We start from the raw sequence: 26,940 nt of genomic DNA, 5'->3' as shown, positions 1-26,940 counted from the left end.
TATTTTTCGTTGTTGGTTATGACTTTTAGTATTGTAGTTTTACATACTATTATGAATAGCTAATTTTTTATCTAGGGTTTTGATAGAATCTTTTGTAGGATAAATTCTTGTTATGTTTTTATATAATTGAGCCGTTGGATTTCTCTACTTGTTCAACTACGTGTTTATTGTTGTTGATTGAATGGTCATCGATTGATTGTGCCTATTTATTATGTGTTGCTTGAGAAAGGATACATATTTAGGTGGTTGTTGAACAACGTCACTCCTAACGTATGTGAGAAATCAATATATTGGGTTTAAAGGTAGGTTTAGAAATAACAAAGCTCATAATGAGCGGTTAGATAAAGCCAACTAGCGTAGTTCGAGAGAATATGTCTAGTAAATTATTGTAGTTGCTCGAGAGAGAATTACGGCCTCTAAAGTGCTCATGATCAGTAGAGAATACATTGGCGAAATTATAGGGAACATAGCTAGAAGGATTCCGACAATTGGGGAAATCATAACTCTAGACCTCCTTAATTCAGTGTCCAACCCTTTATCTCGTTAGTTGATAATTTTACCGGTTTGTAGTATTTGCTAGTTAATTAGTTAGAAATATAAATCTCAATCTTTATATTTAGAAAATTGTTCAATCTTGTCTTCTTAGTGATATTAAACAGATACAGCTAAGCCTTAGTTCTCTGTGGGATTCAACTCCGGACTTTTAGACCGGATTATATTTGCAGCGACCGGTTATCCTTTTTAGGACTAGAGTTGGGTGTGATCAAATTTTGGCGCCGTTGCCGGGGATTGCTATGGTGTAGTTGTAGCTGTATATATTGCTAGGGTTCAAGTTTGAACTTTTATTTTGTTTTGTTTTTTTTTTGTTTTTTTTATATAACTGTTGATTTGAGAAACATGACATCTTGGAATTATGGGAATTTAGGTGTAGATAATTCTACTATTGATCTCCATACATATTGTGAAGGAAACCACCCGTGGTAAAATTTTTAAAATGTTCCTGAGAGCGAGTTATGTGCACCAACTCAACCTTATTTGTGGAATGTGTGTGATGTGTGTGGTGGTAAAAATAGTCATTTTAATGGTTGTGCTTATATTTCTTATCTTCCTCCAACCCCTTACTATGATGGTTCTACCTTTTCTTGTGAAGTTAACAAGAAAAAAGAACCTGGGGATGCAGACCTGAAGGAGATCAATGATATGTTAAAGTGCCTTCTGAAATAAAATAATGAAAAATAATTGCAGATAGAAAAGCAAGAGGCAACTATTCGCAAGTTGGAGGCTCAATTGAGTCAAGTGGTTGGAGCTGTTAATGCTCAACAAGCCAATATTGATGATAGTAGCCAAGAAGAGCATGAATTTGAGGTGTTAATTGGGGAGGTCAGAGTAGAACATCAACAACCTAGCCAACTACAATTTGAGGATGTCAACGTTGAAGAAGTGAGACTAGAGTCAGCCAAGGACATTGATGATACAAATTTTGTTGACTCTAGTATCATTGATGTTGAGGATGCTGAAAGTCATGGAGTTCATGTGTGTGAGCGCATTGGTCCTCACTCCAAACATTTTTCTACATTGTGCTTTGATGACGATATGAAAATAGAGTCATCCGAGCCGATTGAGAAGTCAAGCATATCGTCATCCGAGCCGATTGAGAAGTCAAGGAATGAGGAACAAGGTGCCTACATTCTGGAATTTTTCTTGCCACAAAGACAGGACTACATACCTCATCTAAAAGCCAAGAAGTGTAGAATAGTACAATGGTTGCTTGGGCCAATTAGATTTGTTTCTCCACCCCTGGAGCATAGCCGAAAACTTGATGCCAAATTAAGGGTTCAATTCATAAGCTCGAGGTGGAGGCAAAAAGTAATTCACGTTGTGCCGCGACGTTAAATCAAGCGCTTGTTGGGAGGCAACCCAGCTTTATTGCTTTTATTTATTTATTTATTTATTTTTTTAATTGTATTATATTTGTAGTGTCAATTTTTTATTTTCTAGGAGCATGGAAAGCAAAGGTATTGGAAGGATGCAACAGCAAACCAAATGGTTGGAATTAAGTGTGAGGTAACCGCACGAAGGACCAAGCTTGGGAGAAGTCTGAGTACCCCACGAGCTTAGTGCTTCGGCCTTTGTCCTACTAGGGAGTCTCTTTTACCCTTTTATTAGTTATGGTGTGCATTGGGGACAATGCACAATTTTAAGTGTGGGGTAAGGAGATTGTCTGGGTGACTTTCTATGCTATTTTAGTTGTGTTAGTTTAATTGAATACTTTTTTTAAATAGAAAAGATTGGACTTTTCCCGATAATGGATCTATTAGACAATTTTCTTGAGGGATTTAAGTCTAAAGAACAAATAAAATAAAATGATTTTCTTTGTAGGTAGTGTAATAATTCCCCCTTGGTTTTTCTTTGTGCCGCGGTTCTTTTCCAAGGGTTTTATTTGAACCGGGTGTTGTTAGTTTTTTTTAGGAATAGGAGCCATTATGTTGTGTTTAATTGAAGCGATATCTCTTGACTTTGTTATGCCTTGAGATAGTGAGTACTTTGGTTGTGACGCTTAGGCTCAGTTTTTGACTCTTGTATAAGTACCTTAAATTTTATGATCTTAACTTTGCTTAACTGCTTTGACTAGAGTGTCTTGATGAAACCAATCCTGAGTGAGTTATATGCCATGTGTGTGTAAGGATTTGTTATATTCTGTGCATTGCATTTGATGCCTAGAACTTGCCCTGTGTGTTTGCAAAGCGAGATAATAGTTTTGTTCAGTCTTGGAAGTGATATAAGCGTTTCTTTGTTGAGCCAGATATGTATATTTTACCCACCTAATTGTTATGTATCGTAGTTAACCCCTTTGAGCCTCTAATCTTGTTTCTTTGGCAACCACATTACGAGCCTTACCGATTTGTTTGAATTATTCATCTATTTGAAACTTTTAACCTCTCATGAGCACTTGAATTATTATGAACTGTGTAAAAGTTAAAGTGTGGGGTGATTGGTTTGGCTTTTGAGTGGAACTAATGAAATAAGGAGAAAGGTGCACTGTTTTGAAAAAAGTAAGAGCCACTTGAATTGAAAAAAAAGAAGAAAAAAAAAGAAAAAAAAATAGTTCGATTGTTGTGGAAAAAATAAATATTCCTTGATAAGTGGTGGCTCTTGGTGCAATTGTGCTTAAAGAAGTATGGGGTAATATACATTGATGTGAAGGTGGAGTTTGGTTTGACATAAGTATGGGGGTTGAATGTTAAAGTATATGTATTAAAGTGCTTAGGGAGGTATAGTCACTCTTATATATCTAAATGTATCCTACCCGTCCCGTAGCCTACATTATAACCAAATAAAGTCCTAATTGATCCTAGATTGAATGAACTTGATTAGTAGAGTAGTACACTACGTGCAAACTTATGGTGCATTTTTTTGTGGCATATGAATGTTATTTCTGAGAGTGAGTGAATTCTTTCTATCTTGAGTTCCTAAGTATTCTTAAATTTTATTGTGTGGAACTACTCTCTTTTTTTGTGTGAGGGCACTTGATTCATGAAGGAAAGGTAATGTCAGTGACCTCTATGTTAGAGTAAGTGGGTGAGTTGTGAATAATGCGTGGTACTTGCGAGTCAAATCTTGAGGTGAAGATGTATACGCTTTTGTGCTTAGTCTATTTTAAATACTCTTGGTGTGATGAGTCAGGAGAATTTTTTAAAAAGGTCGTGTCTATAAAAAAAGTGTAGTTTGATTGCTCGAGGACGAGCAATGGTTTAAGTGTGGGGTATTGATGATAGGCTATAATTACATATTTTAGTCGCTTATTACACTCAAATTTACTGCATTTTAATGGAGTTTGAGCTTTAATCGCTAGTGTCTTGCACTAATTATGTGTTTTATGCCTTGTAGGAGTGATTCCGAGCTATATAGATGTTATGGAATGAATTCAAGTGATTTGGAGCTTTGAAGTCTGAGTAAAAGCACAAGGAATTAAGCCGGGATCGTATTCGGGGATCATGATAGAGCAACAAAACGAAGAATCGAGTAGGCATATTGCGCACTGTCTAGTAAAATGCACATAACGTTTTGCTCAAAACTTTATTTGGGCTCCACAATATATGGTTGGAAAGATAACTCAAAGGACTACAACTTTCATGCTTTGCGATTTTCCAAATTCCAAATGAAACAGGGTGAAAAACGCGGTCGAAACCGTGACCACGGACCTGAGGCGGGCTGAGGCAGTCCACTAGCCAATTACCGCGTCCGTACCGCGGTTGACCGCGGCCGCGGCCGTGGCCGTCCAGACGTGAAAAATTGTCTTTTTTCACGTAGGAGAAGGTATAATAGTTTGGAACCAACCCTACTTGGTATATATATATGAAAAAATGGTATTTTGAGGGGTTGGACATAATTTTTGACACATATTCGACCTAAGGAGGCAGAGACACAATAGGAGCAAGGCGGAGAATTCTTCTACGAGTTTTTCCTTCTCTTCCTATTTTTCGTTGTTGGTTATGACTTTTAGTATTGTAGTTTTACATACTATTATGAATAGCTAATTTTTTATCTAGGGTTTTGATAGAACCTTTTGTAGGATAAATTCTTGTTATGTTTTTATATAATTGAGCCGTTGGATTTCTCTACTTGTTCAACTACGTGTTTATTGTTGTTGATTGAATGGTCATCAATTGACTGTGCCTATTTTTATTATGTGTTGCTTGAGAAAGGATACATATTTAGGTGGTTGTTGAACAACGTCACTCCTAACGTATGTGAGAAATCAATATATTGGGTTTAAAGGTAGGTTTAGAAATAACAAAGCCTTGACGTTGTCATAATGAGCGGTTAGATAAAGCCAACTAGCGTAGTTCGAGAGAATATGTCTAGTAAATTGTTGTAGTTGCTCGAGAGAGAATTACGGCATCTAAAGTGCTCACGATCAGTAGAGAATACATTGGCGAAATTGTAGGGAACATAGCTAGAAGGATTCCGACAATTGGGAAAATCATAACTCTACACCTCCTTAATATAGTCTCCAACCCTTTGTCTCGTTAGTTGATAATTTTACCGTTTTGTAGTATTTGCTAGTTAATTAGTTAGAAATATAAATCTCAATCTTTATATTTAGAAAATTGTTCAATCTCATCTTCTTAGTGATATTAAACAGATACAGCTAAGCCTTAGTTCTATGTGGGATTCGACTCCGGACTTTTAGACCGAATTATATTTGCAGCGACCGCTTATCCTTTTTAGGACTAGAGTTGGGCGTGATCGCGTACTAAAAGCACGATCTTGAAATTAGAAACCATGGTTTGGAACAAATAAGCGGATAGGCTTGACGAAGTTTAAGAAAAAATGTACATCCTAAAAACTACTCAAATCATCAAAGTCTATTAACCACGAAATCAGTATATACTAGATAGTCCGAAACGAAGAATAGGAGGACATTTGAGGCATTAGAGGCTTGGAATGTCAATTGGTGCCAAAGACTTTGTCAAGCAGGCATGATTGTCATACTTTAGGGCTAAGAAAGAAGAATACAACATATATATACATCTGCCAGATATGTTGAAAAGAGAACGTACTCACTGTTAGAAAATTCAATAAATACCTTAGAATAGGAGGGAGAAAATGTCTATAGCTTAAAATATGAGAAGGAATTTGTTTTTCCACACAAAGTGGGAGGGGTAACATGATTTTGACACGGCTCAAATCGATGGACTTAACGAGTAATTTGATTCTGCCTTTTAGGGGTGGGAATAGTTCGGGTAAATTAAACCTAAAATCCAAACCAAAATTCGATTTTTTTGGATTTTTGATTTAAATCTTCGGATTACGGATTTAATTTTTAAAATTTTTTAGATTTCAGATTTCGGATTGGATGTTGGATTAGGTATTTTGGATTTTTTGATATATTTTATATTTAGTCCATTATCCATATGCAATATAATAAGTCCATTACCGTCCCCACCCATTAGATATTATCTCATATATTCAATACTAATTACTAAATTACTATCAGAATACTTTTTATTAGGACATGGTCTTACTATATATTACTACTTATTATCGGCCTTATTATACTTGATGATGATTTCATTACTTGAATACTATATTAATTAGATGATTGCGGTTAGAATGAGAAACTTTCTAAGCAATTCAACATGAGGACTTCGTTTGAATGTTCATTTTTGTAAGACCCTCAACTTATAGACTTAAAATCGAAAATCTAAAATTTCCAAATGATTAATCCGAAATTAAACTTAAAAAGCCGATCCAATCTGAGCTTATTTGGATCTTATTTTTTTTCAATCCGAAATCAAACTTAAAAAATTCGATCCAATCCGAGCTTATTTGGATTATCATTTTTTTTCAATCCGATAATCGAAAATTCAACCGAAATTTTCATATCCAATTCGAATTGCCCGAATGCTCATCCTTACTGCCTTTACAGCTTGAAAAGGGATACTTATCCGTCTAGGATTGTGATATTTTTCTATATTTTGTTGTCATTAGAAATGTTTACTTCCAAAAATTCGTAACATCTGGCAGCCACTTTATGGTTGTTGGTCGATTCCTGTTGTTTTTGGGCCAATTCTGCTCGAAGATCTAGCTGTCTGCTAGATCTTCATATTGCTCTTGCAAATCCATAGGTGTATTGCCAGTTACAACGTCCACATCTCTTCACGGGCCCATCCTCTACGAGGCTCTGATATCAATTGATACCAAATTGAGGTATCACCACAGCTGAACGAGAGAAGAAGCAACATAAATGAAGAAAAAGAAGAAGAGAAGAGAAATAGAGGCAGAATCAGAGAAGAAGCAGTGGAAAAACACATAAATTCAATTCATATCCTAATCCATTACAATTTGTTGTATCCCTATTTATAGTCTTTGTAACAAGCTAAAAGTGCTGAAAATAAAAGAGAAAAGAAATGCAAACATGCCAATTGTGTGACATAGCTCTAACTAACTTTCCCACCAAAATCTAACTTTAAAAAAATAAGCAACTAATTTTTCGAAACTTATCAGCCAATATGTGTATCATTCCCCTAAGTTGGTGCTCACCATCTGAGCAACCCTCTCTTATCAACCTAACAAGTAATCTGATTCTGCCTTTCAGGTGTGGGAATAATTTGGGCAAACCTAAAATCCAAACCCAAATCATTTCTTTTTGGAGTTTTGGTTTAAATGTATTGCGAATTTTATTTTTTAAATATTTTAAATTTTGAATTGGATGTTGGATTTGGTACTTCGGATTTTCGGATATACTTAACATTTAGTCCATTATCCATATGCAATATAATAAGTCCAATACACCACTCATTAGATATTATCTCATATATTCAATACTAATTATTAAGTTACTGCCAGAATACCATAGTCTTACTATTACTACTTTTATCGGCCTTATTAATGTCTTTGTTACATTTACTTGATGAGTTCAGTATTTGAACAATTTATTTAGATGATTGTTGTGAGAATGAGAAAATTTTAGGCAATTTAACATGAATGTTCTATGGTTATCATAAGAACTTCTCCTAACATTAGAATAACCAGTTGAAATATGTTTCTGAGCTCAAGCAATAGCAGCAAGAGTGTCCTCAGCTAACCTAGCTAACCTGCATGTTTTAGCTAAGGTTTTAGGCTCATGCATCATAATAGGATTCACCAATTCCTCCTTTAAACCACCAAGGAAACAAGAGATAACCTGCTCAACAGTCAAGTTGCATTGATCTACCAACCTATTAAAGGCAAATTGAAACTCTCTAACAGATCCTGTTTGCTTCATTGTTTCAGTTCCAACATAGGATCAGAAAAATCACCACTAAAAGTCTCGATGAGCTCAGCTATGTACTCATCCCACACATGTAGCATAGGTAAATTCCTACATACACTTAAGGTATGATTGATGCCAAGCTAGTGCTTCATCATCGAGGTTCATAGCTACTAACCTCACTCTCAAATTGATAGGAGTGTCATCTTCAGTAAAATACTGTTCGATTCTATATGATCACATTTTCAAATTCTCTCCATGGAATCGAGAAAAAACTAGGTTATGATTACGATTAGCATTAACACAGTAAGGATTTCATCCTAGAATACCCCGACCTGACTGGGGCATTTTATCCTTAGCAGCAGATGTAGATGCACTGTCCATCGATTGCTGATTCAATTGCAGTCCATCAAAAGAATTTTAAGAGCACTCACAATCTGCAGAAGTTCATTGTGTCGCCTGTCCAAATCATCTCTTAATTTCTGTTGTTTTTGGGCCAATTCTGCTCAAAGATCTAGTTGTCTGCTAGATCTTCATACTGCTCTTGCAAATCCATAGGTGTATTACCAGTTACAACGTCCACATCTCTTCATGGGCCCATCCTCTACGAGGCTTTGATATCAATTGATACCAAATTGAGGTATCATAACAGCTGAACTAGAGAAGAAGCAACAGAAATGAAGAAAAAGAAGAAGAGAAGAGAAATAGAGCCAGAATCAGAGAAGTAGAGGAAAAACACATAAATTCAATTCATATCCTAATCCTTTACAATTTTTTGTATCCCTATTTATAGTCTTTGTAACAAGCTAAAAGTGCTGAAAATAAAAGAGAAAAGAAATGCAAACATGCCAATTGTGTGACATAGCTCTAACTAACTTTCCCACCAAAATCTAACTTTCAAAAACTAGGCAACTAATTTTCAAAACTTATCAGCCAATATGTGTATCATTCCCCTAAGTTGGAGCTCACCATCTGAGCAACCCTCTCTCTTGTCAACCTAACAAGTAATCTGATTCTGCCTTTCAGGTGTGGGAATAGTTTGGGCAAACCTAAAAATTTTTTTTTGGAGTTTTGGTTTAAATGTATTGTGAATTTTAATTTTTAAATATTTTGAATTTCGAATTGGATGTTGGATTTGGTACTTCTGATTTTCGGATATACTTGACATTTAGTCCATTATCCATATGCAATATAATAAGTCCAATACACCACTCATTAGATATTATCTCATATATTCAATACTAATTATTAAGTTACTGTCAGAATACTTTTTAGTTGGACATAGTCTTACTATTACTACTTTTATCGGCCTTATTAATGTCTTTGTTACATTTACTTGATGATTTCATTATTTGAACAATTTATTTAGATGATTGTTGTGAGAATGAGAAACTTTTAGGCAATTTAACATGAATGTTTTATGTGGATGTTCATTTTTGGAAGAAAAATAATCTCAAGGTCTAAACTTAAAATCAATAATCCAAAATAGCCAAATGATTAATTTGAAACAAACTTAAAAACTCCGATCCAATCCGAAATTATTTGGATTGGATTTGAATTATCATTTTTTTCAATCAAAATTCGAAAATTATGGCAAGCTACTTGAATTATCATGTTTAATCCATTATCCATATGTAATATAATAAGTCCAATTCCCCATCCATTTGATATTATCTCACATGTTCAATATTATTTACTAAATTACTCTGAGAATATTTTCTATTTGGACATGGTCTTACTACTACTACTTCTTATCGATCTTATATATATATATATTGCATTTTCTTGATGATGATTTTATTACTTGAATACTTTATTTGAATGATTGTAGTGAGAATGATAAACTCTTTAGGCAGTTTAATATGAATACTTTATTTGGATATTCAATTTTCTAAGAAGAAGAAATATCTCAACTTAATTATATAGGCTTAAATCAACTGTGCATCGAACTGTCCTTTTTTTTTTTTATTATTATTTTTTAAATCAACTGTGCTAGCTACCCATCATCAATTCTACCACGATGGTTAACTTTGGCAGCAGCTGTAGTTTGTAATAACTACTGTGATGGGATAAAATTTGTGTGTAGAAATTAAAGTGCTACATATAAATTGCTAGAGGAAATGCCACCATACCTAAGTTTGAGCCATTGTGCTAATGCAAATGACAGATATTTTAGTATCTAGCCAACACCAGAGAATGATCACTGCTTTTGTGAATGATCATGTCAATTGCAGCATGATCAGACAACTCTACTACCAGATGCATGCTGGGGCAACTACCTAGAGTGGAATGGAAGACCTTCATGTTCAGAAATGAAACAACAGCCAAACCATCTCTTTGTGGAATGTGTCTTTGCTCGAAGATAATGGAGTCCGCCGCCCGTGCCAAAAGTGAAGAAGCTTTCCTCTTCTTTTAGTCGAGCATGCCCGCCCTTTAATTAGCAAACATTGTGTTTAATTTTAAATACATAGGAGGCTTGTTATGTTTTCTTTTCTTACTCTAATATAGTATTCTTTTATTCCATGAAATAAAAGAATATAACATAACTTTGCATACATTAAAAACAGAATCTAGTCAGTGCAAAAGAGGCTCTCTTTCTATATATCATGATCTAAGAAAAAATACAACATATAAATTCAACATTAAATGAGAATGTACTCATGACTGTTAACTAAAATTACATGCAAAAAGCTGCCTTTTGTACAGATTGTTCAATAATACAGAAAATATAAACACAAAATTGTTTTTGTTTAATACAAGGGGCTGCACCTGATCTCTTTTTTTCTCACAGGCTGCCTACGAACCCCTAACTAATCTCCTATGGGGATCAAGCCCGAACGTAGTTCTATACATCAGTATAATTCTTTACATTTGTATACTCATTCTAATCAAAATTGATAATCAGCATCCTTCTAGTAGCTTTCTTCTTTTGTTGGATCTGTAATTCAACAACTTCATTTCTTCTACTATTGCAGAAATGGTGAATCAAAGGAACACTTTCACCGGCATAGATACCGAATAAACAAATGCGGGTTGAGTTCCTTTTTCCTTGTCTGCTCACGAACAACAACATTATCATCAGATGAAAGAAATATATGCCTTAGTAGCATATCAGCAGTCCATCGCGATCTCGGCTCCTTAACAAGACACTTTCTCAGAAAATCTTCAGCCACTTTTGACAATCTTTTGTTCTGCAAATCCGGTGATCCCATTCCGATTTTGCACAATAGATAGACAACGTTGTCAGCTTCACTGCAATCCCACACTGTCTTCCCTTTAACCATCTCAAAGACAGTGCATCCGAAAGCCCAAATATCAGCTTCAGGTCCGTACTCGTTATCAAGAACTGATTCTGGCGCCATGTACATAGGTGTTCCTTTGAGTCCGTGCTTTTTTTTCTGACTCTTTACTCCTCCAACCTTCTTCGCGGACCCGAAATCAGCAATCTTGGCTACTTTCTCCGTACCAACAAGAAGAATGTTATCTGGTTTAATGTCACGGTGAACGAATCCTCTTCCATGAATATGACTAAGCCCCAATAGAATCGATTTCGCGTACTGTTTTACCTCAAGATCTTGCAACCCTTGCCTTGAATTTTGACCAATCCGATCAGCTAGACTTCCACCAGACGCGTACTCGAGCAACATGTTGTACAATATCTTCCCATCTTCTTCAGTAACATCAGCTCCGAAACATCGGATAACATGATCACAATCTTGAAACTCGTGTAGTAAATCTCTCTCTTTCTGTAACGACTTTGAACGCGAAAATAGGGCAGATTTTACTGCGATTGTCGACGGAATATCAATGGAGAAGTTTGTTGTCGTTGCTGAAGTGACGATACCAAAACTGCCTCTTCCGATGGTTTTGCCTCTCGTCCATATTATTGGATGATCGGTAATCGCCGCCATTGAATCAACTTTTTTCTTGCTCTCAATAGTAATTGATAACCTGGTTTTTGTTTTGTTTTGGTAACTTACTGATATTGCTTTACTTATATATTAGTATGAATTACTTGGTTTTCCCTATATATTGGTAACTTACTGATATTGCTCTACGTATGGTTACGTGTTTCTTGAGTTACAAGCTAGGTTTTGTAAAGTTGTAAAGTTTCCAAAATTTGTTTTTTCCTTATATTGTAATTTGTAACGTATTATTTACCACTTCTCCAAGTAATTAAGGTAATCACGGCTTTCGCAAAGGGCTCACAAGACGATTTATTAAGTTTTCTGATCAATTAATAATATATATATATATATATATATATATATATATATATATATATAAAAGCAAGCGAACAAACTTGAGCGCCTAAGCAGGATAAAGGATGACACTTCAGTTTCAATCCCAAAAGGCATTTAACTTGAAGTAGTCTAAAATCACGATTAGTAATGCGACTGATAAAATGATATCCCTCGGTTTTTTTTTTTTTTTTTAATATCATGATACCTTTTTTCTTTTCTAATCTACGTTATCACTCACAATATAATGAATTATACTTTATTTTTCTGAGTAAAAAAAGTAAATAACTAAAATAATCAAATATATTAGTTAATACTTTTTTTTTTGAAACAAGTTAATACTTAGAATAACAAAAGAATTTCGGTCAGCTTTAGTATAATTTTAATATGTAATAAAATTGCTCAGTAATTCCATTAATGATAATAAAAATTCCAAAAACATATTTACAAAAAAGTTTTAAATAAAGAAGGGGCAATTTTAATACTTAGTGCCATAACATTAAAATAATAAATATCTAATAATTTGTCGATTTCATAACAAAGCCATAAAAGCAGTTTTTTGTTTATACTTCCAATAAATTTAAATCCGGAAAAGGGTTCAAAATGCCCCTAAACTATTGGAAAAGGTTTAAAAATACCCTTCAACCACCTATTGGGCAAAAAATACCCCTACATCCACTTTTTTGTTCACTTATGCCCTTTGACCGTTAGGTCAATGCTAAACTAAAAATAATTATTGTTCTTTTTGTAAAACTTAAAAAAACGTGCAAAATATTTTCATTTTTTTAAACTAATGCACCAATAGTCCACTAATTTAGTAAATTCTTTTTTTTTAGTCAGTTTTTACAAAAAAAAAAAAAAATTCAGTTTTTTAAAGCATTTTTTTGTAAAAACAAAAAAAATGTACAGAGAATACGAGCCTCTAAAGACGTATTTTCCTGACGAAGAGGTATCTTTCATAGGAGAAGATATCGCAAAATCCTATGATGGCTGGAGAATGTTTTTCGACGGAGCAGCAAACTTCAAAGGAGTTGGCATAGGAGCAGTTCTAGTATCAGAAATAGGTCAGCATTATCCGGTGTCTGCCAAGCTCAGGTTCCCGTGCACCAACAACATGGCCGAATACGAAGCCTGCATCTTAGGGCTCAATATGGCCATTGATATGAATATTCAGGAGTTACTAGTGATTGGGGATTCAGATTTGCTCATACATCAGGTCCGAGAAGAATGGGCAACCAAGAACTCCAAGATACTCCCTTATCTACATCATGTACAGGAGTTGAGGAAGAGGTTTACAAAGACAGAATTCCAGCATGTTCCTAGAGTCCAGAATGAGTTTGCCGATGCATTGGCTACCCTATCATCTATGATTCAGCATCCAGATAAGAACTTCATTGATCCTATCCCGGTAAAAGTTCATGATCAGCCAGCTTACTGTGCTCATGTCGAGGAAGAAGCAGATGGAAAACCCTGGTTTCACGATATCAAGGAATATTTGGCAACAGGAGAATATCCGGAACTTGCAAACGCTACTCAGTAGCGCACACTGCGAAGGTTATCCAATCACTTCTTTCACAGCGGAGGAATCCTGTATAGGAGGAATCCTGATTTGGGATTACTAAGGTGTGTCGAAGCAAAGGAAGCATCCAGGTTGTTAGAAGAGGTTCATGCAGGGACCTGTGGTCCACATATTAATGGTTTTGTCTTAGCAAAGAAGATACTCCGGGCAGGATATTTTTGGATGACTATGGAAACGGACTGCATCCAGTATGTCCGAAAATGCCATCGCTGTCAGATACATGCATACATGATAAAAGTGCCTCCAAATGAGCTTACTGCAACAAGCTCGCCATGGCCGTTCGCCGCTTGGGGAATGGATGTTATCGGACCTATCGAGCCTGCCGCATCAAACGGGCACAGGTTCATTCTAGTGGCAATTGATTATTTCACCAAATGGGTTGAAGCAGCATCATATATAAGGCAGTGACCAAGAAAGTTGTGGCAGACTTTGTCCGCGATCGCATCGTTTGCCGGTTCGGCATCTCAGAGTCAATCATTACTGATAATGGTTCCAATCTCAACAGTGACCTGATGAAAGCAATGTGTGAAACATTCAAGATTAAACACAAGAATTCTACAGCCTACAGACCTCAGATGAATGGAGCTGTAGAAGCAGCCAATAAGAACATTAAGAAGATACTAAGGAAGATGATAGAGAAACACAAGTAGTGGCACGAAAAGCTATCGTTTGCTCTATTGGGATACCGTACCACAGTTCGCACATCAACCGAAGAAACTCCATATATGTTGGTTTATGGTACAGAGGCAGTCATTCCCGCCGAGGTGGAGATTCCCTCCTTGAGGATCATACAGGGAGCAGAACTTGACGATGCAGAATGGGTAAAAGCCGCTAAGAACAACTAGCTCTAATAGATGGGAAGAGAATGAATGCAGTTTGCCATGGTCAATTGTATCAGAACAGGATGTCCAGAGCCTTCAACAAAAAAGTCAAGCCGAGACAATTCACGCCAGGGCAGCTGGTGTTGAAGAAAATTTTCCCGCATCAGGATGAAGCCAAGGGGAAGTTCTCTCCTAACTGGCAGGGCCCGTACATGGTTCACCGGGTTCTAACAGGAGGAGCCCTCATACTTGCAGAAATGGATAGAGAAGTCTGGCCAAAGCCAATTAATTCAGATGTAGTCAAGCGTTACTATGTGTAATCTTTATGCTTTCCTATATGATGTAATTTGAACTACGCCTGACCTGATTCCCGTTTAAGAGGGGATACGTAGGCAGCTTTGGGGGTTCGGTCACAATTCAATAAAATTTTCATTTCCCCCGCCATTGGAAACTGGGGCAGAATTTTGAGGAGGACCCTCAAAATTCCGAAGTTGATTTTTAGCTAGTCATCGCACGCAGCCGTCAGAAGCACCAGCCCAGTAAACTGGGGCAGAATTTTGAGAAGGACCCTCAAAATTCCGGAGCGAGAGAGGTTTCAATGTCTTGAACCGCGTCGCAGCCGTTGGTTCATCTAAAGAGAACTATTTTCAACCATGTATTTATATTACGTTTTTACTAAATCATGCATGACTACATCAAAATCGCTTTGTTTAGCGACGCTTCCCCAATGAAAACAAGAGCCGAGCAAGACAAGCGAGGTCCACGGGAAGACGGGCTAACCTTTCCCCCTTTACAAAACTCACGATTTTTCTTTGGATGCACGCACCCAAGATATAAAATCATCAGATACGTTTACACACCCATAATACGTTTACACACTCATACTTTTCAGGAATACAACTCTCAAAATCATCGCCTATTTACAATTGTTATCCGTACAAGACATCCCCAGCAACCACAATACCACAATACAACAATCAACTATCAGCTATCATCTATTAGCTAAGAGATTTCATTATTATTCGCCTTTATTTTTTTGCATTGCATAAGGCTACCTTTCTGCCTTCCGAGACTAAGATCTGTCTCCATCTGCATTCCTGCATTGCATAAGGCTACCTTTCTGCCTTCTGAGACTAAGCTCTGTCTCCATAATTGCATAAGGCTACTATTTTGCCTTCGGAGGTTAAGCTCTACCTCCACTTGCATTTCTTGCATTGCACAAGGCTACCTTTCTGCCTTCCGAGACTAAGCTCTGTCTCCATAATTGCATAAGGCTACTATTCTGCCTTCCGAGGTTAAACTCTACCTCCACTTGTATTTCCTGCATTGCATAAGGCTACTATTCTGCCTTCCGAGGTTAAGCTCTACCTCCACTTGCATTTCTTGCATAGCATAAGGCTACTATTCTGCCTTCCGAGGTTAAGCTCTACCTCCACTTGCATTTCCTGCATTGCATAAGGCTACCTTTCTACCTTTCGAGGTTAAGCTCTACCTCCATCTGCATTTCTTGCATTGCATAAGGCTCCCTTTCTGCCTTCCGAGGTTAAGCTCTACCTCTATCCTGCATTCCTTGCATTGCATAAGACTACCGTTCTGCCTTCCGAGGTTAAGCTCTACCTCCACCTGCATGGCTGAAACATCGCCACTTTTATTTACATCTGCTGGCTGAAACATCCCCGCTTTACTCTTTCTTGCATAGCCAGGGATCTCCACTTATATTTTACACTTAGCATCGGTTGAAAAATCGCCATTTTATTTAAGTTTTGCATCGACTGAAATATCACCGTTTTATTTTAATCTTTACATCGGCTCAAATATTGCCACTTTATTTAAGTCTTGCATCGGCTGAAATATCGCCATTTTATTTAAATCTTAGCATCGGCTGAAATATCGCCATTTTTTATTTGAGTCTTGCATTGGCTGAAAGATCGCCAAACCCCGCATTTCATGGGCTGAAAGATCGCCAAAATTGTCCAAAGGCGTCATCGTTCAGAGGCACCATTTTCATAGCCCGGGAACATCATGCCATGGCCCGAGGACCCCACTTTTATCTCTGCATAGCATTATTCAAAGGCATCATGGTTCGGAGGCATCATTCTCATAGCCCGAGAGCATCATTTCATAGCCCGCAAATCTTTATTATACGCTTCATGGCCTAGGACATCATGGTCCGAGGACGTCATCCTAATCGTCCAAGGACAGTATTCATGGTCCAACGGGAACTTGCATCACGGTTAAATTTATGCACAAATATGTTCGCATTACTCATTTGCAGGTAAACCGGCTAGCAACGGCCGTCTCAGCAGGGGCGATCCCGCTCCAGTTCCCGCAGCCTAGTAGACTTTGACTGTCCTTCCCAACCTGAATATCGCGTCCGTTTTTCTTTTTCCGAAAAATCTCCATCGGCATATTCCGCCGATGGATCACGAACTACATATGGCCTGATTCCTGTAAAACCGAGGATATGTAGGCAGCTCAGGAACCAGAGCCTGGTCAAAATTCTTCAATCGTTTTGTTCGGTCAAAATTGGCCATCATGTCTTTACCCGACAACTCTTTCATCCTTCCCGGGTAAAGATGGGCAGCTGTTGATACCCAATTTTTCCCTAATATAATTTTCATATACAAAATACTCTCAAAATAGCATATATATGCATATACAAGCAAAGCTAAGTGTTTTGGCACTTTTTCTAATTTTTAAAAGATTTTAAAATCAACTTATTGTCCATTTTTAGCAGTACAAAAATCAATAGTTATTCCCAAAATTATCATTTTGATGAATAACTTATTTTATTCTCATATTTACGCCAAAATATAGTTACGGGTATTTTTGTATATTTTTTACAAATTTATCTGGTATTTTAAAGCTAAAATTGCATACAATTGCAATTTTGGCCTATTTTAAGACTAATAGCATTCCTATAATTGTAAAATTGGGTCCAATATTTTTAAATTAATGTTTATATATTATTAGTTGGTTCAATACTTTTAATTTGTGTTTAAAATCTTTTTTACTATTTTATAAAATAAAAGGGGCAAAACTGGCTATTTAAAAACTGGCCTCATTTCGTTTCAATTTGGTATTTGAATCATAGCCAAATTTGACCCCCTAATTGACCCAATTTCCAGCCCAATTCTGGACCAGCCCAATCCTAATTTAACCCAACCCCTTAACCCGTTTATCCAACCCGCCCGACCTCCTTTTAATCCAGGCCGTTGATCCTTTTGATCAACGGCAATGATTACCCCTTTCCTTTTTAATTCCCCACCATACCCTAATCCCCCGTTATTCGTTTAGCCAGCCGCCTCTGAATACCTTCCCCCTCTCAAACTCTCTCGAATGTTCTTGAAACCCTAATCGCCTTCCACCATTTCCAACCTCCACCTCACCGGAATACATGGCCTCTCAGGCCATGGATGGCCTATACTCACCTCCCTCTGTTCTTGAACGCATGGTGTTCAAAGTTTCAAGGTCTGACCTCGATGGTGTCCGTTCGAATCTTCGCCGATTCAAGTTTCCATGGCTTCTACGGCCTTGCTCCGGCGTATCCAAAGCATTTTGAGCCTGGTTCTAGCTTATCCGACTTAGATCGGACCTTTTCCAAGCCTTTCTCATTCTAGGGTTCCTCTGAAACCCTAGCTATTCGAGGTTTTCTCTGTTTTTTTAGATTTGTTGCATGTCTGTGCTCTACCTGAGTTTTCAAACGTTTTCCCTAATTTTCCTTTCAAAAATTGCTTCTTTCCGCTTCAGGGTTTTTCTGAAAAATTTAAGTTATTTCTCTGACTTTTCCTTTTCTTTTCTTTGTGTGTATTTGGCTATACTATGTTCTTATGTCTTCTTTTCTACCACGCATGTCCTCTACTGTGTTTTTGTGTTGCATGTTCTCCTACTGTGCTCCGTTCTTTCTTCTACTATGTTTCTATACCATGATCTCACATGTTTATCCCAGTGTGTTTTACTGTATGTTCTTTTGCTATACTGTTCCGGTGCTCTCGTGTTCTTCTACTGTATTTCTCTACCATGTTCTTAAGTGTTACTGTTTTACTGGACCTTGTTTGAGTTCCCTTTAAATATGTTTCTTCTACTGTTTTTCTTAAGTATTATACTATCTCTTTTCTCTTCTGAACTTGTTTAAGTCCCAGGTTTTTCTTAAACATGTTTTCCTCTACTGTTTCTCACTATGTTTCAAATCAGTTTCTTCACTCTGTTGTTTCGAACATGCTGTTATATTTGTTTGCTTTCTCCTAAGTCTCTGAAAGTGTCACGGACCCGAATTTTTCACCCTCGGAAGTCGTGATGGCGCCTACTAATGGGAGCTAGGCAAGCCAATTAACAACTACCTCTTTTAACGAACTTTGACAATATTAGCAACAATAAAGCATTTAATAAATAAGCGGAAGTCTCAAATATTGATTAACTAAAAGAAATGCGGAAGTTTAACAAAATCCTCTACCCAAGACTGGTGTCACAATACTCAAGAACGTCTAGAGAATACTAAATACAAGGTTTGAATGAAATATAAGACTGTCTGCTTCGGTACAAATGATAACAAACAGAATAAAATAGAAAGGGACTCCAGGCCTGCGGACGTCAGCAAGGCTACCTCGAATGCCCCTGGACTGGAAGCTCGCTCCCAGAATGCTATTTGCTAACCTCAAATGCTGCTCCAACACCTAGATATGTGCAAAAAGATGCACAGAGTGTAGCATCAGCACAACCGACCCCATGTGCTGGTAAGTGCCTCGCCTAACCCTGGCGAAGTAGTGACGAGGCTAGACAAGACTATCACATAAACCTGTGCAGTTATAAATATATATCTATAGCGGGAAAATAACAATAATAACTATTTTAAATGGGAAGGGAACATGCTTCGGGGATAGCAGATAATACGAAAATTAAAGAGAATAATAAGGAACATCAATAAATTATCTCTAACACGGATAAGGAGGATAAAAGCAGATTTCACTGTCTGTACACATCTCGTTGCGGGCGTGCAACCCGATCCCATTTCTCAATGTTTCCGTGGTAGGCGTACCACCCGCTCCCATTTCATTAAATCTCGTGGTAGGCGTACCACCCGCTCCCATTTCATTAAATCAACAGTTCTTCCAAATGAAATTTACTCCAACAAACGCAACAATTTATACGAATTCATAAGACAACAAGTACACAATAATTATGACTCACCGAAGAAAACAAGTAATGACAAGTAACACAACAAAAAAAAATGCCAACATAAAGAAACTCAGTAATAGCGGAATAAGACAACTAATGCACTTGAACCGATAACAACAAGAAAATCAATAAATAGAAGTAGAGGACAACATAACTCAATTATCAGCAAAAAACATCAGGAAAATCAAAGACAAGTGCACGGCATCACCCTTCGTGCTTTTACTCTCGTACTTACCAAAACAATCAAATAAAGTGCACGACATCAACCTTCGTGCTTTCCCTCACATAACTCTACATAACATGGCACGGAATGACCCTTCATGCAAATATAATCAAAACATGGCATAGAATGACCCTTCGTGCAAATATAATCAAAACATGACACGGAATGACCCTTCGTGCAAAATATAATCAAAACATGGCACGGAATGTCCCTTCATGCATAAATATAATCAAAATATGGCACAGAATGACCCTTCGTGCAAATATAATCAAAACATGGCACGGAATGTCCCTTCGTGCATAAATATTCAAAATATGGCACGGAATTCCTCTTCGTGCATAAATATTCAAAACATGGCACAGAATGACCCTTCGTGCAAATATAATCAAAACATGGCACGGAATGACCCTTCGTGCATAATCACTCTTCCTTACCCAAACAACAATCACAACCAAACGGGGCGGGGGGATAGACAAATAATAAGAAATGTCCCGGCAAGAAAAAAAAACACAATTAAACAACAAATCCCGGCAAGGGAGCAACAACAATAACTTTCACATCCCTGCAAGGGAGATAATCAACATACTCAAACCATCCCGGCAAGGGATTAATCATATCTCCTTCTGTTTTCCTTCATTTCTTACCCAATAGTCTTTTTTATTGTTCGAGCCAACGCTTCAAGGAATTTACAATTCACAATCAACCCTCATACTCTTCACAATACATAGGATTTATCAATTAACATGGAAGAGTCGTAACAATATCAGAATAAGTACAAACAAGGACCCACAGTCATGCTAGACACCGGTGTATAGATACTCGTAACCATGCCTATACACCATACTCAACATTTATCAATTTGCAAACAACACCCTAATCCTATTCCCTCAAGCCAAAGTTAGATCAAACACTTACCTCGGTCCAAAGAGTAGCAATCAATCCTCAAATACCGCCTTTCCTCTACAATCCGACTCCGACACAGTGATATCTAGGCATAATTAATTCAATAATATCAATAAAGACTCAAAGGCAACATCCCACAGCCTAGATATGAATTTTCTAGCATTCTTCCAAAAATGCCAAAATTCGACACCGGGCCCACATGGTCCAAACACGAGGCTCGGACCAAAACTCGATCACCCATAACCCCACGAGTTCAAATATGCAATTTATTTTAAGATTCGACCCCAAATTGAGGTTGAATCACCCAAAATTCTCAAAAACCTAACTCTACCCAAAACCCTTAATTTACACCCTAAATTACATGTTTTGGGTCTAGGAATTTGATAAATGATGATAGAAAATGAAGAAAACGAGTTAGATAATACTTACCCAAGAAGCTTTGGTGAAGAAGAGCTCTAAAGATCGCCTATGGGCTGTGGAGAAGATGAGTTCGTGTGTTTTGGGTGAAAAATCCCGTCAATGTTCTATTTTGGGGTATTTAAAATCACTGGGCAAAATTGCCCTTCGCGTTCGCGGGAAGGGGCCGCGTTCGCGAAGGGTAAACCGGGTAAGCATCGCGAACGTGTGGAGTCAAGCGCGAACGCATAGAAAGAATGTACTGGGGTCCGAGGTTTGATCTATGCGAACGCGTTGAGGGGCACGCGAACGCGATGAAGGGATCAACAAAGCTATGCGTTCGCGGACGGTGGAACGCGAACGTGAAGAGGAAATTATTGGGCTCCCATTTTTGGCTTACGCGATCGCGAGGTCCAAGACGCGAACGCAAAGAAGGAAGACTCAGTACTACGCGAACGCGCGAGGAAGGGCGCGATCGCGAAGAAGGAAATCCCTGTGCACAAATACCAGATTTTTCTGCAACTTTCTACGTTCAAAAACCACTCCGACACACCTCCAAAACACTCCCGAGCCCTCGGGGCTCCTAGCCAAACACACACACTAACTCAACAACATCCTACGAACTTAACCACGCAATTAAATCGCCAAAATAACATCATAAACGAGGAATCAAACCACAAAATCATCACTTTTTCATCAAACTTCATAAACTTTCATTTTTAGATATTTAGGTCCGAAACACGTCAAATGACGTCCGATTTCAACCAAATTTCACAGAAAGCGCTTAAACCATATATAAGACTTGTACCGGGCGTCGAAACCAAAATACGAGCCCGATACCACAGTCTTTTAATCAATTTTCATTTCCATTTTCCTTAATAATTTCAGAAAAACAATTTCACAGAAAAAATCATTTCTCGGGCGCTAGACCTCGGATTTCGACTCCGGGCACATGCCCGAGTCCCATATTTTTCTGCGGACCCTCCGGGACCGTTGAATCACGAGTCCGGGTCCGTTTACCAAAAATGTTGACCAAAGTCAACTTTAATCATATTAATACCAAAATTCATCATTTTTTTTCACACGGAACTCATATTTAAGCTTTCCGGCTACACGCCCGGACTGCGCACGCAAATTGAGGCAAGTTAAAATGAGGTTTTCAAGGCCTCGGAAGCACGAAATGAAAGAGAAAACAGGTGATGACCCTTTGGGCCGTCACAAAAAGAGACCTCTGAGTCTGTTTCAATGGCTTGCCCCCTCATCTCTGTAATTGATTCAAACTGAAACCCTAGAATTTGGGGGTTTTCTTTGGTAAGTTCGATTTTGTATTTGGACTGGGGTTTTACTTTGGAACCCCAAACTCTCAGACTCATTCTGTGTCTATAAATTGGACCTGAACTTTTTATGACTGTTTCTATGTTAATCTTTGCTAACCAGCATGACAACTCCCCCTTGTTGAATATTTGTGTGCTTTATATATGAGAAGTTCTTCTTCTAAAAAGGTTTTGCTAACAATTGATTGATTACTAATTTCCTTTTAATAAGGTCTGATGATTGCTACTGATTTTCTCTAGTTGAACCCTCTTTACTCTTTTTCCTGGCTTGGTTCATTCGGACAAAGCCTGCAATTTTATTTTTTTCGATTGATTCCCTTTCCTTATTTTTCATCAACCGTGTACCACTAAACTTTGCCTTAAATAACCTGTATGTATTTGCCCTCAATTGCATGCTTTACACAAGCGTTTGATTAGTTTCTTTCCTTAATTGTATTATACCCGTTTGAATTTGAATCCCTTAATTAAAGGGAGTCTTATGTCATTGATTGACAATCAGTCTTCAGTTATTTTCTTACTTTATTTTCTCATGACTTTCACACTATAAATACACGACCCTTTTTTTTCACAAGGACACACGATTGAACACACTTCAGACTTCACAATTACATAATTCTCTTCTGAACACATACTTAGAGTATTCTTGCTTCTTGTCTACACTTTGCTTTTACAAGACTACTGTTTTCTCTTTACTTGTCTCTTTGAAACTGGCATGTCCTAACTTAATTTTCAGCATCACCACAATGTGTTTACTTACAGTCCTTGTATCCATGTCTATTTTTTCTGTAAAGTTCAACATTTAATATGCCTATATGCTACTGCTTGCTTCTTTTTTTTTTGAACACTTGCTCCCTGTCCCATTACCCCCTATGTGTTTGTGAATGGGGACTTAGGGCATGGCAACAAGAATTGTTGTCTATAAACTGAGTTTTGACCCCCAACCTCTAAGTAGGCTGAAGGGTGTGCCAGTATGTCTCATTGGTGGGTATGCCCCTTTGCCTGCTCTTTCCTTGTATCCTGCTTCTATTATGAATCCCCATACCTCATTCCCTATGTGTGCTGAGTTAAGTTCATGGCAGGGCAACATCCAAGTTGCTGCCCAGGGCTGAACCTGACCTTCAATAGGTCCTAACTCCCCAATTTAAAGCTGACAGGCTGGTCAGGGGTGTGTCAGCATTCCAATTGCTGGACATGACCACCAACCTGCCATGGCTTTCCCTAATTCCCCCTCTATTGCACTTACACCTACTCCTAGACTCTAAGTTTTGCCCCCTCCTATGAGCCTTGCCTTGGGACCTTGAGTTCCCTCTGAACTTGGACATTTGAGGGCTGGCCCATCCATAGTGCACCATAATCTAATTCCGCAATGATATTTGGGGTGTAAGCACAACCTGGAGTTCATGAAGCTCCTTGGAACTTTGGCACATCCCAAATAAGAGAACGGCTTTGGAAATCTGATCTTTGGAAGTTGGTTTATTTCATGTATCAGACTAGGAGTCTGAATTAGGCTCTCCTTGGTTGGAATTTTAGTTGCTGATGTAATTTACTTTTTTCTGGATTTATTCAAGTTGTAATAATTTGTAATAACTATGGGGTGTATAGTAAAAAATGGGGAGGGTCTCTCATGTTATGCATGTGGGGTAGATATCATGCTTTAGGTTTTATTTCTGCAATCACAACATCTTCGTTTATGTATCTGCATATAGATATCCGGCCTATAGGTCATTTCATTATGCATTTAGAAACCCTGCCTATAAGTTATTCATCCGCATTTAGAAATCATGTCTATAAGTTTATCTGCATATAGAAATCCTGCCTATAAGTTATTTATTACTGCATATAGAAATTCTGCCTATAAGTTATCCATTTGCATTAGAAATCATGTCTATAAGTTTCTGCGCTTCTCCATATGCACATTAAGAAAACAGTCTATAGGCTAAAATAATCAATTGCGTCCTAGACACCATGCTCATAGGACTCCTGCACTTACGTAACTGTTTTAAAATCAATAAACGCTAAGAAGCCATGCCTATAGGGGTAATCGTTTAAATCCGATTCATCTACAAGTCTAAAATTAGTAGTAAATGTCGTTTAATATCTGCAGAATTTGTTTGTTTCTAAAATCACCAATCCTTCTTTAAAATCAGTAGGCCTTCTGCAATGTTAGGTATCATGATTCATGCCTCATTTAGGCAAACCTGTAGGTAATTAATCAACTATACCAGTCTTTAATAATTACAACCAGCAGGCAGGTCTAATTCGGACTTCTTATCTGAAAATATGTGATATATCAGCCACCCTTCCTACGTTAAGTTTAATTAAAGACCTAACCAGTATTTGTAAGCCATGCTAAATAATTTGATACTTTGAATGAGGAGGCCTACTTGAGCCTTAACTGCTATGTGCTTCCGCATAATCTGCCTTATGTGTTTTTGTTTGTCGCTCTAGAATTTTATCTTTTTAAACCATAAAAAACCCACATCTCCCTTCCCTTTAGAACTAGTAGTCCCAAATGCCTCCGGGACTGATAGGATCGGGGCGGGTACTAGCATGCAATAAGTAGCGAAACCATTCCGCATTTAATACCTTAACGGGGTGGGAAAGGGTAGATATGGATATGATGACCGGTGCGCTAATACCACGTGTAGCCCCTCTTTGAGGAGTGATTACCGGGTATTGCATTGATGTGATCAATATTATTTGTAAACCTAGGACCCCCTTCCCTTTATTTGTTTGTTTATCACTTTTCAGAATTTTTAAGCTGTTTTCTCATAAATTCGAGTCCCTTTCTGTTTTCTTCAAACTTTAACTTATCTGCAAACTTTAATATGACAATCCTTTATATTTGAAGCCTTTATTTGCTTATTTGTTACTTGTACTTGAAGTCACAATTATAACATGGCCGGGAACCACACTAGTGGATCTTGAGGGGTGCCTAACACCTTCCCCTCGAGATAATTTCTAGCCCTTACCCAAACTCTGGTTCTTCAAACTCAAACTCTTCTTAGTGTCCTAATGCACTTAATCATTAGGCGGAGACTCATCAAACTCCAAAACCCAATTCCCAAAAGGGAAAAGAGTTGTCCGCCCAAATGTCATAAACCCAATTTCGCGAGAAAAAGGGGGCGTCGACAGGTGTCGTGACGGCACCTAGTCTTTACGACTAGTTAAGCATAATATTACGGAATATCTTAAAGAAAACACAACGATAAAAGATAAAGCAACATATTGTATATAACAAAATTAGTGCCACTCGGCTTATACAAAATAATCTCCCAAACCCAGAAAGTTGCTAAAATCACAAGCTTCTAAATCTATGTAGCTCTATACAAAAGTCTAAAAGTAATAAAAATCTCTAGGCGAGGGAATAGAAAGGGACTCCGAGGATCTGCGGACGGGAGCAGAAGTACCTTGAAGTCTCCTGGAATCAGCAACACGCACTAACTTCGAGGCTGGTAGCTTGTACCTGGATCTGCACACGAAAAACATGTGCAGGAAATGGCATGAGTACACCATAATGGTACCTAGTAAGTGCCAAGCCTAACCTCGATCGAGTAGTGACGAGGTCAGGTCAAGGTTCTAGCGGAGTAAATATAAAAAATTAAACAGTAAGATATACATATAAATTTACGGTAAAACAATTAAAGGAATTCACAAAATTTACGGTTATGGGAGCCCTTGGCTCAAAACAAGGTAAACACAATAGGGAATGTCCCGGGATACCGTCCTGTCACGACCCAAAATTTCCACCTTTGGGACCGTGATGGCGCCTAACATTTTACTTGCTAGGCAAGCCAATGTTATAATAATATTAACCATTTTTAACAATTTTTTTTAAAAAAATTTAATTTAATATCAAAGAAAAAATGCAGAAGTAAATTCTAATAAAAATAATTAATCCATAATACTAGCGTTGTCTAAAAGTCATCCCAGAACTGGTGTCACAAGTGCACGAGCTACTAGAATAATACAAATAAAGGTCTGAATGAAAATAAAGCTGGCTGAAAGAAATACACAACTATGATAAAGTGGAAGGGGACTTCAGAACTGCGAATGCCATGCAGCTATACCTCAAGTCACCTGTGAATGTCTGAATCCGAGCAAGTCTAATGTGCGCCTTTAGGATCAACTCCAGTATCTACACGATAAAGTGCAGTGTGTATTATCAGTACAACCGACCCCATATACTGGTAAGTGTCGAGCCTAACCTCGACGAAGTAGTGATGAGGCTAAGGCGGGTCACTTACATTAAACTGTACGCAATAATAATAATAATAATAATAATAATAATAATAATAATAATAATAATAATAATAATAATAATAATAATAATAATAATAATAATAATAATAACAATAATAGAAAGACAGGAATGTAACTAAAACAATTAACTCGTATCAACAATCGAAGTCAACTCGGGAGTTAAAAATAATTATTACTTCAAACAATTTCCGTTGCGGCGTGCAATCTGATCCCATAATATATTCATGTTCAATTCCGTTGCGGCGTGCA

General features: G+C 37.5%; 1 protein-coding gene across 1 annotated transcript; it reads right to left on the bottom strand.

The window, feature by feature from the left end:
* Positions 1-7,558: 7,558 nt before the first annotated feature.
* LOC109206636 (mitogen-activated protein kinase kinase kinase NPK1-like) lies at positions 7,559-11,667 on the bottom strand. Its single transcript, XM_019369476.1, has 2 exons — positions 10,772-11,667; positions 7,559-7,724 (listed from the first exon to the last, which is right to left on the bottom strand). Exons 1-2 carry the CDS (start codon positions 11,665-11,667, stop codon positions 7,559-7,561), a joined length of 1,062 nt encoding a protein of 353 aa, XP_019225021.1.
* Between the last annotated feature and the right edge of the window lie 15,273 nt (positions 11,668-26,940).

This window comes from Nicotiana attenuata, unplaced genomic scaffold (assembly GCF_001879085.1).
Source record: "Nicotiana attenuata strain UT unplaced genomic scaffold, NIATTr2, whole genome shotgun sequence".
Classification (NCBI taxonomy): domain Eukaryota; kingdom Viridiplantae; phylum Streptophyta; class Magnoliopsida; order Solanales; family Solanaceae; genus Nicotiana; species Nicotiana attenuata.
Note: the sequence above shows the minus strand (reverse complement) of the source record. Positions and strands in the feature narration are given on the sequence as shown.